Below are 15,128 nucleotides of genomic sequence, written 5' to 3'. Positions count from 1 at the left end.
AATAATGTTCCATTGAAAGGATAGACCACATTTGGTTGACTCATTTATCAATGGAGAGAGATCTGAGTTGTCTCCACCTTTTGGCTATCGTGAATAATGCTGCAGTAAACACTCTGGTACAGGTTTCCACGTGGACATATGTTTTCCTTTCTCTTGAGTATATACCCAAGAGTGGGATTGCTGGGTTATATGATAACAATGTTAAGTCATTTGAGGAACAGCCAGACAGTTTTCCAAAGTGGCTGCATCATTTCACTGTCAGCTGCCAGTGAGGCTTCCAGTTTCTCTGCCTCCTCCCTTACCTGTTTTTATCTCGCTTTTGAATTCTAGCCATCCTAGTGGGTGTGAAGTGATATCTCATGGTGGTTTTGATTTGCATCTCCCTGATGACTAGTGATGCTAAACACCTTTCCATGTGCATATTGGCCATGTCTTCCTGGAGGGAACATCTATTCAGATCTTTTGCTCGTTTTTAATTGGATTGTCTTTTATTATGGAATTGGAAGAGTTCTTTTTATATGCTAGATACAATTTTATTACCAGATATATACTTTGTGAATATTTCCTCCCATTCTATGGTTTGTCTTTTCACTTTCTTGTGGATGTTCTTTGAAGCTTAAAAGTCTTTTAATACTGATGATATCCAATTACCTATTTTTTTCTTTGGTTATTTGTGCTTTGAGGTCACATCAAAGAATTAGGTGTAAAGTCAAGAAGATTGACTGCTATGTTTTCTTGAAGAGTTTTACAGTTTTAGCTCTTACATGTACATCTTTGGCGCCTTTTGAGTCCGTTTCCATGTGGGGAAGGGTCCAACTCCATCATTTTCATGTGGTCCTACTCCCTTTTAATCTTTTCAAGTCTCTTTTCTCAATCGGTCCTCAGTCCATCAACTTTGTTGTGGTTTCCTTTGTGGAACAGAAACAGATTGTAGTCCTCAAAATCAGGTTGTTCCTGGAACTCTCTTCTGATCCAAATCTCCCCAATTCTCCATGGAGTTGGTGAGCCCATAACTGAGAATGCATCTCTCACAGTCCTCTTGAACACTGAGGGTGAAAGATGTTAGCTTTCATTGTCTTCGTATCAATCATCATTTTAACATTTAAGGTGAATCCCCTTCCTCAGAGACACCAAAGACCTTCTGGAATTGCAAGCAAGCATCAAGTTGACTGAGTGTTTTCACCTTCCTTCGTCTAGTGGCCGGTGCACACTGAAACGACTTGCAATGCAGGCAGCAGGAAGGATGATAATGAGAAACACAAAATCCCTAGAACCACAAAGCGGTGCATGGTCCCTGAGCAACCAAACCTTGGTCATGGGCAATGACGACCTCTTGGTGGTCCTGAGCCATGCACTCTTCCTGACTCTACTCCTTCCCTTCCAACCAGGAGCTCAGCCAGTCACCACTCTGCCATGTTCACCATTCTCAACCTGACAAGGCCATGTTAGCACTGTCCCCACCGCTGCATGGATACTACCTGCCCCAGTGTCCTCTCCCCTCTCTGCTCTGTGCATAGCCCTAGCTACCCTGGCCAGCTTTGTCTCAGCCAAGTCCTTCCTCCTTTCTGAATCTGATGGGGGTCCCAACGATAGTTAAAAAGCCGCCAAGGTTCACAGCTCATCTTGAGTGGCTGCTTCTCCCAAATGGTTCTGCCTCTGGTGTCCTATTCTACGTGTGGTCGAATTCTCTGCTTTGCTGTGGGTGCCAGCCTCTATCAGTCCCTCCCCTGGTCTATCTGTCAGCTTCAGTTAAGACTACCAGCTAGGAAATGGCCCCTTGTTCTTATCTCTGCCTCTCAAATGTGCCACCGACATAAACAGATTATGGCATTGTACAGCTCGTCACAGAGAAACCAAAGCAAATCCTTGTAGAAGGCGGCTTGTCAGGAAACAGACCCAGGAAACGTGTGTTGAGCAGCCAGCGTCCTCGTACCCAGAGTTTGTCCCTCCCTGCAGGGCGGGGTCTGTTCAACTTCAAGAATGAGTCAGAGATCAGTGTAAGGGCAAAAGCTGGAAGCAGAGCAAACTGGGAGCACAGCACACAGGTGCGTTCTGATGGGTATTTGGGAGAGATGAGAAGGGGCTGAACGGGTAGGAAGAAAACGAATGGAAGGAGGGCATGGGAGGAGGGGTGGGAGAAACAGGATGCAGAGGGAGGAGAGCCAGGAAGTGAGGGCAGCCCAGCACATCACAGAAGGTGTCAGAGCGCTTGGTGGCAGGCAACAGCTGGCCAGGGTAGAGCGGGGAAGGCTCAGAGAGGAGGGTGAGTGGGGAGACGGCTTGCTTCTTGCTCCTGCCTGGAGGTCTCACCAGCCACCACGTCTCCCTCTTCCTTTACGGCAACATTGCCGTCATCCACCTCCCCCCACCACCACTGCACATGGGGACAGAGGTTTGTCCTGGGGAAACTGAAAGTTTCTTCCACATCTCTCTCCTTCCCAGCACAGCAAAAAAAAAAAAAAAAAAAAGCATGGGGATAAGATGTTGTGAAAAAGGAGCCCCAGCCATGAAAGGACATGGAGGTATCCTAAATGCACACTGCCAAGGAAAGAAGCCAACCTGAAAGGCTGCAGACTGTTAAGATTCCAAAGACAGGATATTCTGGGAAAGGCAAAGCGATGCAGACAAAAAAAAAAAAGAGCAGTGATGGCCAGGGGTTAGGAAGGAGAGCGGGATGAAGAGGTGGAGCACAGAAGGTTTCTGGGGCAGTGGAACTACTCTGTGTGACACGCTAATGGTGAATCCATGTCATCGTATGTTTGTCCAACCCATAGAATGTGCAGCACCAGGAGTAAGCCCTGAAGTAAACTGTGGACTCTGGGTGAGAGTGACCTGCAAGGTCATCAGCTGTAACAAATATGACATCTGATAACATTTGTTACAGTGTAACAAACATCTCTGGTGTGGATATTGATAGTGGGGAGGCGGCATGAGTAGGGGCTGTGAGTATACAGAAACTCTCAGTACCTTTCACTCAATTTTGCTATGAACCTAAAACTCCTCTTTTTTTTTTTATTGTACTTTAGATGCTGGGGTACATATGCAGATCATGCAAGATTGTTGCATAGGTCCATTCATGGCAAGGTGGTTTGCTGCCCCCACCCCCCCAATTACCTATACCTGGCATTTTTCCCCACATTATCCCTCTCCACCCTCCCTCCCGATATCCCTTCCCTTCCTGCCCCCAACAGACCCGGTGTGTGATGCCCCCCTCCCTGTGCCCATGTGTTCTCATTGTTCAACACCTGCCTATGAGTGAGAATATGGAGTGTTTGATTTTCTGTTCTTGTGTCAGTTTGCTGCGAATGATGGTTTCCAGGTTCATGCACGTCCCTACAAAGGACAATAACTCATCGTTTTTTATGGCTTCATAGTATTCCATGGTATATATGTGCCACATTTCCATTGTCCAGGTCTTTGCTATTGTAAACAGTGCTGCAATGAACATGTGTGTGCACATATCTTTATAATACAATGATTTACAGTCCTTTGGGTATATACCCACTAACAGGATTGCTGGGTCAAATGGTATTTCTATTTCTAGATCACTGAGGAATTTCCACACTGTCTTCCACAATAGTTGAACTAATTTATACTTCCACCAACAGTGTAGAAGTGTTCCTATTTCTCCACATCCTCTCTAGCATCTGTTGTCTTTTTTTTTTTTTTTTTTTTTTTTTTTGGACAGAGTCTCACTCTGCCACCAGGCTGGAGTACAGCAGTGTGATCTCAGCTCACTGTAACCTCCACCTCCCAGGTTCATGCAATTCTCCTGCCTCAGCCTCCTGAGTAGCTGGATACAGGCACATACCACCATACCCAGCTAATTTTTTTTTTTTTTAAGTAGAGATTGAACCTGGATGGTCTCAATCTCTTGACCTCATGATCTGCCGGCCTTGGCTTCCCAAAGTGCTGGCATTACAGGTGTGAGCCACCACACCCAGCTGTCTCCATATTTTTTAATGATCGCCATTCTAACTGGCATGAGATGGTATCTCGATGTGGTTTTGATTTGCATTTCTCTAATGACAGTGATGATGAGCATTGTTTCATGTTTGTTGGCTTCATATATATCTTCTTTTGAAAAGTGTCTGTTCATATCTTTTGCCCACTTTTGGATGAGTTTGTTTGTTTCATTTGTATCTGTTTTAGTTCTTTGTAGATTCTGGATGTTAGCCCTTTGTCAGATGCGTAGATTGCAAAATTTTTTCCCATTCTGTTGGTTGCCGGTTCACTCTAATGATTGTTTATTTTGCTGTACAGAAGCTCTGGAGTTTAATTAGGTCCCATTTGTCTATTTTGGCTTTTGTCGCCATTGCTTTTGGTGTTTTAGTCATGAAGTCCTTGCCTATGCCTATGTCCTGGATGGTTTTGCCTAGGTTTTCTTCTAGGGTTTTTATGGTGTTAGGTCTTATATTTAAGTCCTTAATCTATCTGGAGTTAATTTTAGTGTAAGTTGTCAGTTTCTGCTTTCTGCACATGCTAGCCAATTTTCCCAACACCATTTATTAAACAGGAAATTCTTTCCCCCATTGTTTATTTATGTCAGGTTTGTCAAAGATTAGATGGCTGTAGATGTATGATGTTGCTCCGGAGGCCTCTGTTCTGTTCCATTGGTCTATGTCTCTGTTTTGATACCAGTACCATGCTGTTTTGATTACTATTGCCTTGTAGTTTAGCTTGAAGTCTGGCAATTGTGATACCACCAGCTCTGTCCATTTTGCTTAGGATTGTCTTGGCTATGCAGGCTCTTTTTTGGTTCCATATGATGTTCAAAGTGGCTAAAACTTCTCTTTTAAGTCTATTTAAAGACTTTGGTTGGGCATGGTGACTCATGCCTGTAATCCCTGCACCTTGGGAAGCCAAGATGGGTGGATCATGAGGTCAGGGGTTTGAGACCATCCTGGCAAACACAGTAAAACCCAGTCTCTACTAAAAATACAAAAATTAACTAGGTGTGGTGGCACATACCTGTAGTCCCAGCTACTCAGGAGGCTGAGGCAGGAGAATCACTTGAACACAGGAGGTAGAGGTTGCAATGAGCCTAGACTGCACTATTGCACTCCAGAGCAAGACTCTGTCTCAAAAAAAAAAAAAAAAAAAAAAAAAAGACTTTAATAGAATTTTGAAAGACCTTTAGCAGACTTTATAAAGTCTATTAAGAAGTCTGTTAAAAGTGTATTTGTTTAAAGTTTATTTTTTTAAAAAGTCTACTGTAATCCCAGTACTTTGGGAGATCAAGGTGGGAGGATCACTTGAGCCCAGGAGTTCAAGAGCAGTCTGGGCAACCTAGTGAGATCCTGACTCTATGTATTTTTTTTAAGTCTAATAAGAAGTCTATTTTGGGCCAGGTCCAGTGGCTCATGCCTGTAATCCCAGCACTTTGGGAGGCTGAGGCAGTTGGATCACTTGAGGTCAGGAGTTCAAGACCAGCCTGACCAACATGATGAAACCCCATCTCTACTAAAAACACAAAATTAGCCAGGCATGGTGGCACACACCTGTAATCCCAGCTACTCAGGAGACTAAGGCAGGAGAATTACTTGAACCCGGGAGGTGGAAGTTGCGGTCATCCAAGTTTGCGCCACCGCACTCCAGTCTAGGCTACAGAGCAAGACTCTATCTCAGGGGAAAAAAACAAGCCTATTTAAAGAAAAAAAAGAGGCCTGGCTAATGTTTAATAGTAGAACACAGGCAGTCACCTTATATCCCTCCTATTGGCATGGGTTCCGTCTGCAGCCCCTCCCTCACCTGCTCTATTTAGGTGAGCAAGGACTCCAAGAGCCCAAGATCATGTGGGTTCCAGGGTCTTCTGCCAGCACCAGAGGGCAAGACAGGCCAACCAGAGAGGCATCCCCATGAGAGGCCATGAACATGGAGCAAAACAAGAGCCCTTGAGGAGGGGGGCCTGGGAAACTGGGAGAAGGGCCTCTCAGGTCAGCCTTGACCATAGCTTCCAGGGCCAGAAAGCCCTTGGGTGACGGAACAGGCTCAGCCAACACCTTTCATTTATCTACAAATCAAGACATGGCCGTCATGTACAAATTAAATACAAAGTGCTAAGGGGGCTCATGAAGAAGTGAATATGTTAGTTGGGGCCAAAACCAGAGCCCTCCTCAGCAGTGCAGGGTTTCAGCTGACCTGAAACGGTGGGGAAGGCTGTGCCACCGGCCTAGAGTCGGGTGGGGAGGGACACCTTGCAGTTGAGCTTCCCTGGAGGAAAAAAGCCACAAGGAAAACAGGGCCTCTAGTTACCCCGTGGGTTGTGTTCCCAACAATTGTGCTTCGGAAATGTGATGTGTAAATGCATTTTCCAAAAATAAAAGCAAGAAATGAAAAGCCTTCATGATGGTCAGGTTTCCTCAGTGGGTCACTCCACGATACACCCCCAAGTAGAGCTGCTGCACCTCAGTTACATTTCGCAGGGCTGCTGAGTTTCCAGGTGAAATCCTCGGTCCCGCCTTGCAGGCAGCCTGGGCCCCCTGGGGGAAGGCTGGGCCAGGCAGAGGTCTGAGACCAGGAGTGGATTAATCTCTCTGCTACCTGTCTGTCTGCACAAGAGAATGCATTTTCGCCAGGGTTACCCCCAGGGCTTCTGATTTAGGGAGCAAAAGGCAATTACCTATGAAAACAAGGATCTCTGAGTCCAACACACTCAAGACGTCTACCTTGTAAGTCGCTTGCAGGAAGGGAGAAGCGCAGCTGAGGTAGGGAGGAATCCTGAAGCGGGGCTCCCAGGTCAACCCAGAGCCTTGAGGAAGGGGGCGCAAGGCAGCGAAGGCAGCGCTTCTGTAGGGAAATTTCACGGTGACGGCAGCCATCCAGGCAGGGCCCGTGGTATCCAGGAGGACAAGTTAGGGTCTGGAGAAACTGAGGCTGGGAGACCGCTCCGGCCAGCATCTGCAGCAGCAGCACAACAGGCAAGGGCAAGCATCTCCCAGAGGCTCCACACACAGTACACAGGAAGACAGGGTCACGGCCACCGCTTCTCCCAGCCCGGCGGGAGGCTCGAAGCTACAAGCACAGGATTTTATGGCTGCCTGGGGGATGGGGTTATGAGGTGAAGCCCAGACCACACGCTCCCTGAGAAAGGAAAAGCATCTCCCTAAGATGACCCTCTCCTTGAGGGGCCCTCCTAGTAGCATTGGGTGGTCAAGAGAGGTGAAAGGGGCACAAAGAAGGCTGGGCAGGACTGGGCACCTCTACTTCACCCCAAAGCCGTAAGTCTGCAGCCTAGTCACACCTGAATCACTCTAGAACTTTAAATGTGCTGTGGAACTTTATGTGCTGGTGTCCATAGGCTGTACGTAATTTAACAAGAAGAGCAGCTGACATTTCTCATACATTTCCTATAAGGCAGGCATTGTCACAAACACTTTACATTTACTGTCTCATTGATTTCTCTCCACAACCCTAGGATTGTTGTTATCTTCATTTTATAACTAAGAAAATGAAGGCCCAGAGAGTTTAAGCATCATGCCTGAGGCCACACAGCAAGTCCTAGTGGCGTGAGTTACTGGGACTGGACTTAGGCAGCCTGACTCCAGAGCCCACCTTTGAATTTTTACACTGCATTTCAAAATCTGTCTACCTAAAAGGTATTTTGTTGTGTCAGAAATGCAGTTTTGCTGTTAATACAGGTAGGTGTCTGCTTCTCTAGGGCACAAGAGGCACCTGGGGGTGTGTGCAGCCTGGCATTTGTGACCCACGGCGCCCATGGCTAAGAGCATCCCCCGAGAAAGGAAGGCAGAACTGGAGGACACTTACAGAGGAGTGAGGAGAGGGCAGAAGCAAATGGATGGAAGCACAGATCACAGCCCGACAGCACTGGGGACTGCGCGGGGCCCCAGCTTCCCCACAGACAGCCTCTAGCTTAGGGCAGGGCAAGGGGAGGAAGTTCAGTGCCTAGGAAAACTTTGAGGTGGACGGACCTCAAACTCCACGGCCCTAACTGAGGGAAGCCCATTTCTGCCCATAAGACAACTAAGTTCATCTCCTCTACTGCATTCCAGAGTGATGGCACGAGAGATGCTGGCCCTGGGCTGGACCGTGGCTGCCATCCTGATGCTGCAGATGGCCATGGTGGAGCCCTCCCCAGGGACCCTCCACAGGAAGGCAGGGGTGTTTGCAGACCTGAGCATCCAAGAGCTGAAGGCAGTGCACAGCTTCCTCTGGTCCAAGAAGGAGCTGAGACTGCAGTCCTCCAGTGCACCCACCATGGCCAAGAACATGGTGTTTCTCATTGAGATGCTGCTGCCCAGGAAGCACCACGTGCTGAGGTTTCTGGATAAAGGTGAAAGGCGTCCTGTGCGGGAAGCCCGTGCCATCATCTTCTTTGGTGACCAGGAGCATCCCAATGTCACCGAGTTTGCTGTGGGGCCCCTGCCGGGGCCCCGCTACATGCGAGCACTGCCTCTCAGGCCTGGGCACCAGCCCTCCTGGGCATCGAGGCCCGTTTCCACATCAGAGTATGCCCTCCTCTACCACACCCTGCAGGAAGCCACCAAGCCCCTGCATCAGTTCTTCCTCGATACCACAGGCTTCTCATTCCAAGACTGCCAGGACAGATGCCTGGCCTTCACCGACGTGGCCCCCCGGGGCGTGGCTTCCGGCCAGCGCCGCAGTTGGATTATCATACAGCGCAATGTAGAAGGCTATTTTCTGCACCCCACTGGGCTGGAGCTCCTCGTGGACCACGGAAGCATAGATCCCCAGCACTGGGCCGTGGAGCAGGTGTGGTACAACGGCACGTTCTATGCGAGCCCAGAGGAACTGGCTCGGAAGTATGCAGCTGGAGAGGTGGAGGCGGTGGTCCTGGAGGGCCCACTGCCCAAGGACCAGGGGCATGAGAGCACGGAGGAGCCACCCCTCTTCTCCTCCCACAAGCTCCGCGGGGACTTCCCCAGCCCCATCAGTGTGAGTGGCCCTCGCCTGGTCCAGCCCCACGGCCCTCGCTTCAGGCTGGATGGCAACGCCGTGCTGTACGGGGGCTGGAGCTTCGCCTTCCGGCTGCGCTCCTCCTTGGGCTTGCAGGTCCTGAACGTGCACTTCCGCGGAGAGCGCATTGCCTATGAGGTCAGCGTGCAGGAGGCCGCGGCGCTGTATGGTGGACACACACCTGCAGGCATGCAGACCAAGTACCTCGATGTGAGCTGGGGCCTGGGCAGTGTCACTCACGAGCTAGCCCCTGGCATCGACTGCCCGGAGACCGCCACCTTCCTGGATGCTTTCCACTACTGTGATGGCGATGGCCCGGTCCATTATCCCCGAGCCCTCTGCCTCTTCGAAATGCCCACAGGGGTACCCCTTCGGCGGCACTTTGATTCCAACTTTAACGGTGGCTTCAACTTCTATGCCGGGCTGAAGGGCCAGGTGCTGGTGCTGCGGACAACGTCAACTGTCTACAATTATGATTACATTTGGGACTTCATCTTCTACCCCAACGGGGTGATGGAGACCAAGATGCATGCCACTGGCTACATCCACGCCACCTTCTACACCCCGGAGGGGGTGCGCCACGGCACTCGCCTGCACACGCACCTGCTTGGGAACATACACACTCACTTGGTGCACTACCGCGTCGACCTGGATGTGGCAGGTAGGACTCAAAGCGAGGCTCTCCCATTCAAACATCTGCATCCCACCAGTAACTAAGCTCCCAGAAGACGGCAGTGTAACTCCCTGGGAGTGTAAAATCAGGAGCGTTTGCCAAGCCTGCTTCTGTAAAACCTAAAGCTAGAAATCTGTGTGTCCCTGAAAAACAGTGAAAGTGAACAGTGCTGAGGGTTCCCTGGATGCAACAGTGTGGACCCTGGCCTGGCCCTGGGGCTGTGTGTGGGGCAAGGGAGGGGACAGTGCCTAGGAGGGTAAGAAACATCATTGTCTAGTGCTTTGAGATGGAGCGTGTGTCATCTGGAAATAATCAGGGTGCCTCCTGGATGATGTCACCATAAAAGAATGGCATGGGTAGAATGACAGTGCCACCAGGACCAGAGGGTTGGCTCCTGCTCGTCAGTCCCAGTCACCTCTCTGGGCAGAGCCTCTCGTGCCTGGAGAAAGATGGGGGCCCCTTCTCTGGGATTGTGGCCACAGCAAATGGGCATGAGCAGAGCACTTGAGAGGAACTTCCCACGGTGGTAATGGAATCACCACAGCCGCCCAGGGCATCCCCCAGCATCCTGGCTATTCTAGAAAGTTGGCTGTTGGCTGTGGTGGAGGATAGAGATCCTGGGGCAGAATGAGGAGGTTTTGGTTCTGGCAGCTCAGTTCTCGTTCTCCTTCTCCCTGCATACCTCCAGGCACCAAGAACAGCTTCCAGACACTGCAGATGAAGCTAGAAAATATCACCAACCCCTGGAGCCCGAGCCACCGCGTGGTCCAGCCGACCCTGGAGCAGACGCAGTACTCCCGGGAGCGCCAGGCAGCCTTCCGCTTCAAGAGGACGCTGCCTGGGTACCTGCTCTTTACCAGCCCCACAGAGAACCCCTGGGGCCATCAGCGCAGCTACCGCCTGCAGATCCATTCCATGGCTGACCAGGTGCTACCCCCAGGCTGGCAGGAAGAGCGGGCCATCACCTGGGCAAGGTGAGGAAGACCCAGGGGGCCTGGGGGAGGGGCAGGGGCTCCCCTCAGTGTGTGTGTCTGTGTCTGTGTTTGTGCCCATGGGTTCTGAGTCTATGTGGTTTTGGATCTGGGCGCACATGTGTGTTGTGTATGTGTATGTATATCTTTGTGTACAAGTGACCCTGAACAATGTGGGGATTAGGGGTGCCAGCCCCCCAATGTGGTAAAAAATCCAAGCATAACTATAACTTCCCCATGACATAACTACTAATAGCCTACTGTTGACCGGAAGCCTTACCAGTAACATAAACATACAGTGAACATATATTTTATATGTTCTATGTGTCAGATACTGTGTTTTTACAATAAGGTAAGCTACACAAAAGAAAATGTTATTAAGAAAATCCCAAGGGAAAGAAAATATGTCTAAAGGTCTCCATCTTCATCACCCCCACTGTGAGTGGGCTGAGGAAGAGGAGGGGCTGGTCTTGCCGTCTCTCCACGGCAGAGGCAGAGGAAACTCCAGATGAAAGTGGACCTGCGGGCCGGGCGCGGTGGCTCATGCCTGTCATCCCAGCACTTTGGGAGGCCAAGGCGGGTGAATCACCTGAGGTCAGGTGTTCGAGACTAGCCTGACCAACACAGAGAAACTAAAAATACAAAAATTAGGAGGCTGTGGTGGTGTGCACCTGTAAGCCCAGCTACTCGGGAGGCTGAGGCAGGAGAATTGCTCTAACCCAGGAGATGGAGGTCTCAGTGAGCTGAGATTACATCACTGCACTCTAGCCTAGGCAACAAGAGCACAACTACATCTCAAAAAAAAAAAAAAAAAAAAAAAGTAGACCTGTGCAGTTCACACCTGTGTTGTGCAAGGGCCGTCTGTCCTTCGGGGCCTGTGTCTCTGTGCACTTGTCGGGGCAGGGAGAACTCCTGCCGATCACCTGAACCTTGGTTGACAGCAGCCAGTCCTGCTGTCTCCCTGGAGATCATCTCTCATCTTGGAGAAGGCAGTCACCTTCCTCTATTTTGACCCTGAAGCTGTTCCCTGAGTGGGGCTGGGGGCCCAGCCCAGGGCCCTGAGCCAGGCTGCTTCACCTCCACCTGGCAGGTACCCCCTGGCAGTGACCAGGTACCGGGAGTCGGAGCTGTGCAGCAGCAGCATCTACAACCAGAATGACCCCTGGGACCCACCCGTGGTCTTCGAGGAGTTTCTTCACAACAATGAGAACATTGAAAACCAGGTACTGCCCTGTCCCCAGCCCTGCCCAGCGCCGGCCCTGCCTCCTTCCAGGTCAGCCCAGGACCATCCGCATCACCATCAGGGAGTCCCAACCACCCTCTGCCCAGATCTGTCCCCAGTCACAGCAGCTGTGCCTTGCTGTGTGGATGGCAAGTTCAGAGGTCACAGCAGAGTTGCCCATCTCTTTAAAAAGGGGCTGGAGAGGAATTCAGCAAGTTTCCAGGCAGAACTGAAAATAACCAAAGGCCGGAGTGGCCTCCCGTGGTCAGTACTCAGCCCTGCCCACTGAAGCCCACCCTGTCTCCTGCAGGACCTGGTGGCCTGGGTGACAGTGGGCTTCCTGCACATCCCTCACTCCGAGGACATTCCCAACACAGCCACACCTGGGAACTCCGTGGGCTTCCTGCTCCGGCCCTTCAACTTCTTCACCGAGGACCCCTCCCTGGCTTCCAGAGACACTGTGATTGTGTGGCCTCGCGACAACGCCCCCAACTACGTCCAGCGCTGGATCCCTGAGGATAGGGACTGCTCGATGACTCCCCCTTTTAGCTACAACGGGACCTACAGACCCGTGTGACCAGCCCCTGCCCCCAGTTCCTCCCAAGAAGCCCAGGAGCCTCACGGGGTGGACAATAAACCCTCCGAGCCCCGTTCCACGTGCTGCTTCTTGCGAGGATGCACAGGGGCCGTGTGTGTAGGACACACACACACACAGACGTGCACACACACGACAGGCACTTTGTTCACACTGGCCTAGTGCAGCCCATAAAAGTCACCATTACTAACAAAAAGGAAGCTCGAGGAAATCCTAGATGTACCTATCAAGTTGTTTTTTTTTTAATCTGAGACTGGCCAGGCACGGTGGCTCACGCTTGTAATCCCAGCACTTTGGGAGGCTCAGGTGGGAGGATGGGAGAATGGCTTGGGCCCCGGAGTTCAAGACCAGCCTGAGCAACATGGTGAAGCCCCAACTCTCCTAAAAAAACACAAAAGATTAGCCAGGCAAGGTTGCATATGCCTGTAGTCCCGGGGCAGAGGAGGTTAGGTGGAAAGATTTCTGAGCCCAGGAGCCGAGATCATGCCACTGCAATCCAGCCTGGGCAACATAGACACAGTGAGACCCTGTCTCAAAAACAAAATCTGAGACCGGCAACCTTGTCTTGTGGAGGTTGCAAGGGAATTTCCCAATGTCAGTGGCGGGCACAACCATAGAGAAGACGCTACCGGGAAAACTAGCAAGATCACCGTGCCTTTACCCATTAGCACACTGGTCCAATTTCATGGGGTTTATCCCCAAGACCCATCTATAAACACAGAAAAGACACATGTACAAAGTGACTCATTGTGGCATTGTTTGTAACAGCAAAGTCTGGAAGCAACCAACTTCTCATGTGTAGAAAAGCCCAACTGAATAAACTGTAACGCAACCACACAGTGCAATTCTAGGTGATTATAAAAGAAACACACAAATGAGGACATTCTGTGAGCTGACAGGGCCAAATTTCAGGCCATAGCAAGTAAGAAAAGAGAAGAAGCATAGAATGATGTAGACAGCAAGCCAGCTTTGTGTGAGAAAGGAGAGGAGTTGCCCTAGACGTAGCCAACACATAAATGACAGGGAAGCATGGTGGGTGAGAACAAGGATAGGAGCAGGCTTTCTCCATGGAAACCTTTCTATTGAGTTGTTAGGGGCTTTGTTGCTGTTTCGTTTGCTTGCTTTTGGGGACAGAGGGGGAACGAGGGAGAGGGCTGGGCCACGGGCTGGGCAGGTAGAAAGATAGAGGCTAGGGAGAAAGCAGAGCAGCCTGGCCAGATGCTGCAGGGACAGGGCAGGGAGGGTCTCCTCCCTCCCTCTGGAGTTGAGGGAGCCCCAAGTGTCCTGGCCACAGTACATGGCCCGGGAAAGCACTAACTGCAGGAACCTGGCTGCCACAGCGTCTCGCCCCAGTGCGATGTTATTTTTTATTTTTGAATCATGAGAATGTATTACCTCTTGAAAAAAACTGAAATCTAAATTTTACAAGAGGCAGGAAGGGAGGAAAGGAGGAAGGGAGAGAGGAAGGGAGAGAGGGAGGGAAAGATAGAAAAATGAAACTCTAATTGCTAATGTGTGGTACTATAGTAGCTGGCCAGGATGAATGGGGTAGACAGAATAAAGCGCCCCCTACCCAGGCGATGCTGCCTGCATCCTGATTCCTGGGACCTGTGAATCTGTTATCTCACATGCAAAAGAAAGGAATTCTGTGGGCATGATTAAGGTGAGGATCTTGAGATGGGAAATTATCCTGGATCATCCAGGTGGGCTTGAGTAATCACAAGACCCTTGTGAGAGGGAGAAAGGAGAGAAGAGACCACACGGCCAGCTCTGAAGATACAGAAGGGGCCACAAGCCCAGGAATGTCAGTGGCCTCTAGAAACTGGGAAAGACAAGGAAACAGATTTTCCCCTGGAGCCTCCGTTAGGCACAAGGCCCTGAGACCTAAGATGGCAAAAGAATAAATGGGTGTTATTTGAGGCCGCTAAGTTTATACTGTGGTACTGTGGTACTGTGGCATAGCAACCACAGGAGCTAACACAACGCATGTGGAGTTTTCCATCACGGGGTACCATTGACAGAGGAAAGCAGAAAGCAACAAGTGAACAGATGGGGGAATCTCACACTGTCCCTCCCAGCCCTGCTCAGAGCTCAGTCACTCATATCCAGCCCTAGAACCAGGACCCAGTGATGGGGAGGCAGGAACAGGGTGAGTCAGCTCACGTAGGGCAGGGTCCTGGATCTTCAACTGGAAAATTCAATAGAACAGATTCCAGCCTTTCTCTCCCTCCAAGAAGACAGAAAGGAAGGGCGTGTGCAGTTTTGATCAACATTTCAAGAGGGTAGAGGACACTGGAGGCCCAGGGTCTCCTTTATACACTGAGTTGTGGGTGTGTGACTGTCGCCACCCGCAATACCAGGGGCAGCTGGAAGACCAAAGGCTTCGCTGACCCACCTGGGTGTCTTTTCCTAGTTGTCTGCTGGTGTCGTGCATTCAGCAGGCACTAGGCAGTCCTTGTTGAGTTACTAGTGGCTGAGAGCCTCGGAAGTACAAGCCTCAAATCACATCTCACCTCCCTGCCCTGTTGAATTTTTGCACTTTGCTCCAAATAATTATTTTGGCCATTCCTGTGGCCACCACAGTGCTATCTCTCAACATCACTAACGCCTAACAAGATTGCAAAAGAACCTGACCTCAGCGCTGAGAAAGCAGCCCTAAGAATCCCAGGGCCCACTTCCCTTCATCACAGGCAAAGTCTGTCCTAATGGTCCTCACAGGTACTGCCTTCT

The 15,128-nt window shown here is 50.5% G+C and overlaps 1 protein-coding gene across 1 annotated transcript; it reads left to right on the top strand.

The window, feature by feature from the left end:
- The first annotated feature begins 1,937 nt into the window (after positions 1-1,937).
- AOC1 (amine oxidase copper containing 1) lies at positions 1,938-13,233 on the top strand. The gene is made up of 5 exons (XM_010340467.2): positions 1,938-2,045; positions 8,013-9,598; positions 10,299-10,584; positions 11,672-11,804; positions 12,114-13,233. The coding sequence occupies exons 2-5, from the start codon at positions 8,017-8,019 to the stop codon at positions 12,378-12,380; spliced, it is 2,268 nt and encodes a 755-aa protein (XP_010338769.1). The 5' UTR covers positions 1,938-2,045; positions 8,013-8,016; the 3' UTR covers positions 12,381-13,233.
- Positions 13,234-15,128: the final 1,895 nt, after the last annotated feature.

The sequence above is a fragment of the Saimiri boliviensis genome, chromosome 10 (genome assembly GCF_048565385.1).
Source record: "Saimiri boliviensis isolate mSaiBol1 chromosome 10, mSaiBol1.pri, whole genome shotgun sequence".
In the NCBI taxonomy this organism is placed as follows: domain Eukaryota; kingdom Metazoa; phylum Chordata; class Mammalia; order Primates; family Cebidae; genus Saimiri; species Saimiri boliviensis.
This window is presented reverse-complemented; position numbering and strand designations above follow the sequence as displayed.

What these genes read in the sequence shown, in the direction of transcription:
- AOC1 (XM_010340467.2), top strand. Translation starts at nt 8,017, where the DNA reads ATGGCACGAGAGATGCTGGCCCTGGGCTGGACCGTGGCTGCCATCCTG. An exon ending in CGTCGACCTGGATGTGGCAG is followed by an intron (nt 9,599 to 10,298) that starts GTAGGACTCAAA and finishes GCATACCTCCAG; the next exon opens with GCACCAAGAACAGCTTCCAG. An exon ending in CGGGCCATCACCTGGGCAAG is followed by an intron (nt 10,585 to 11,671) that starts GTGAGGAAGACC and finishes TCCACCTGGCAG; the next exon opens with GTACCCCCTGGCAGTGACCA.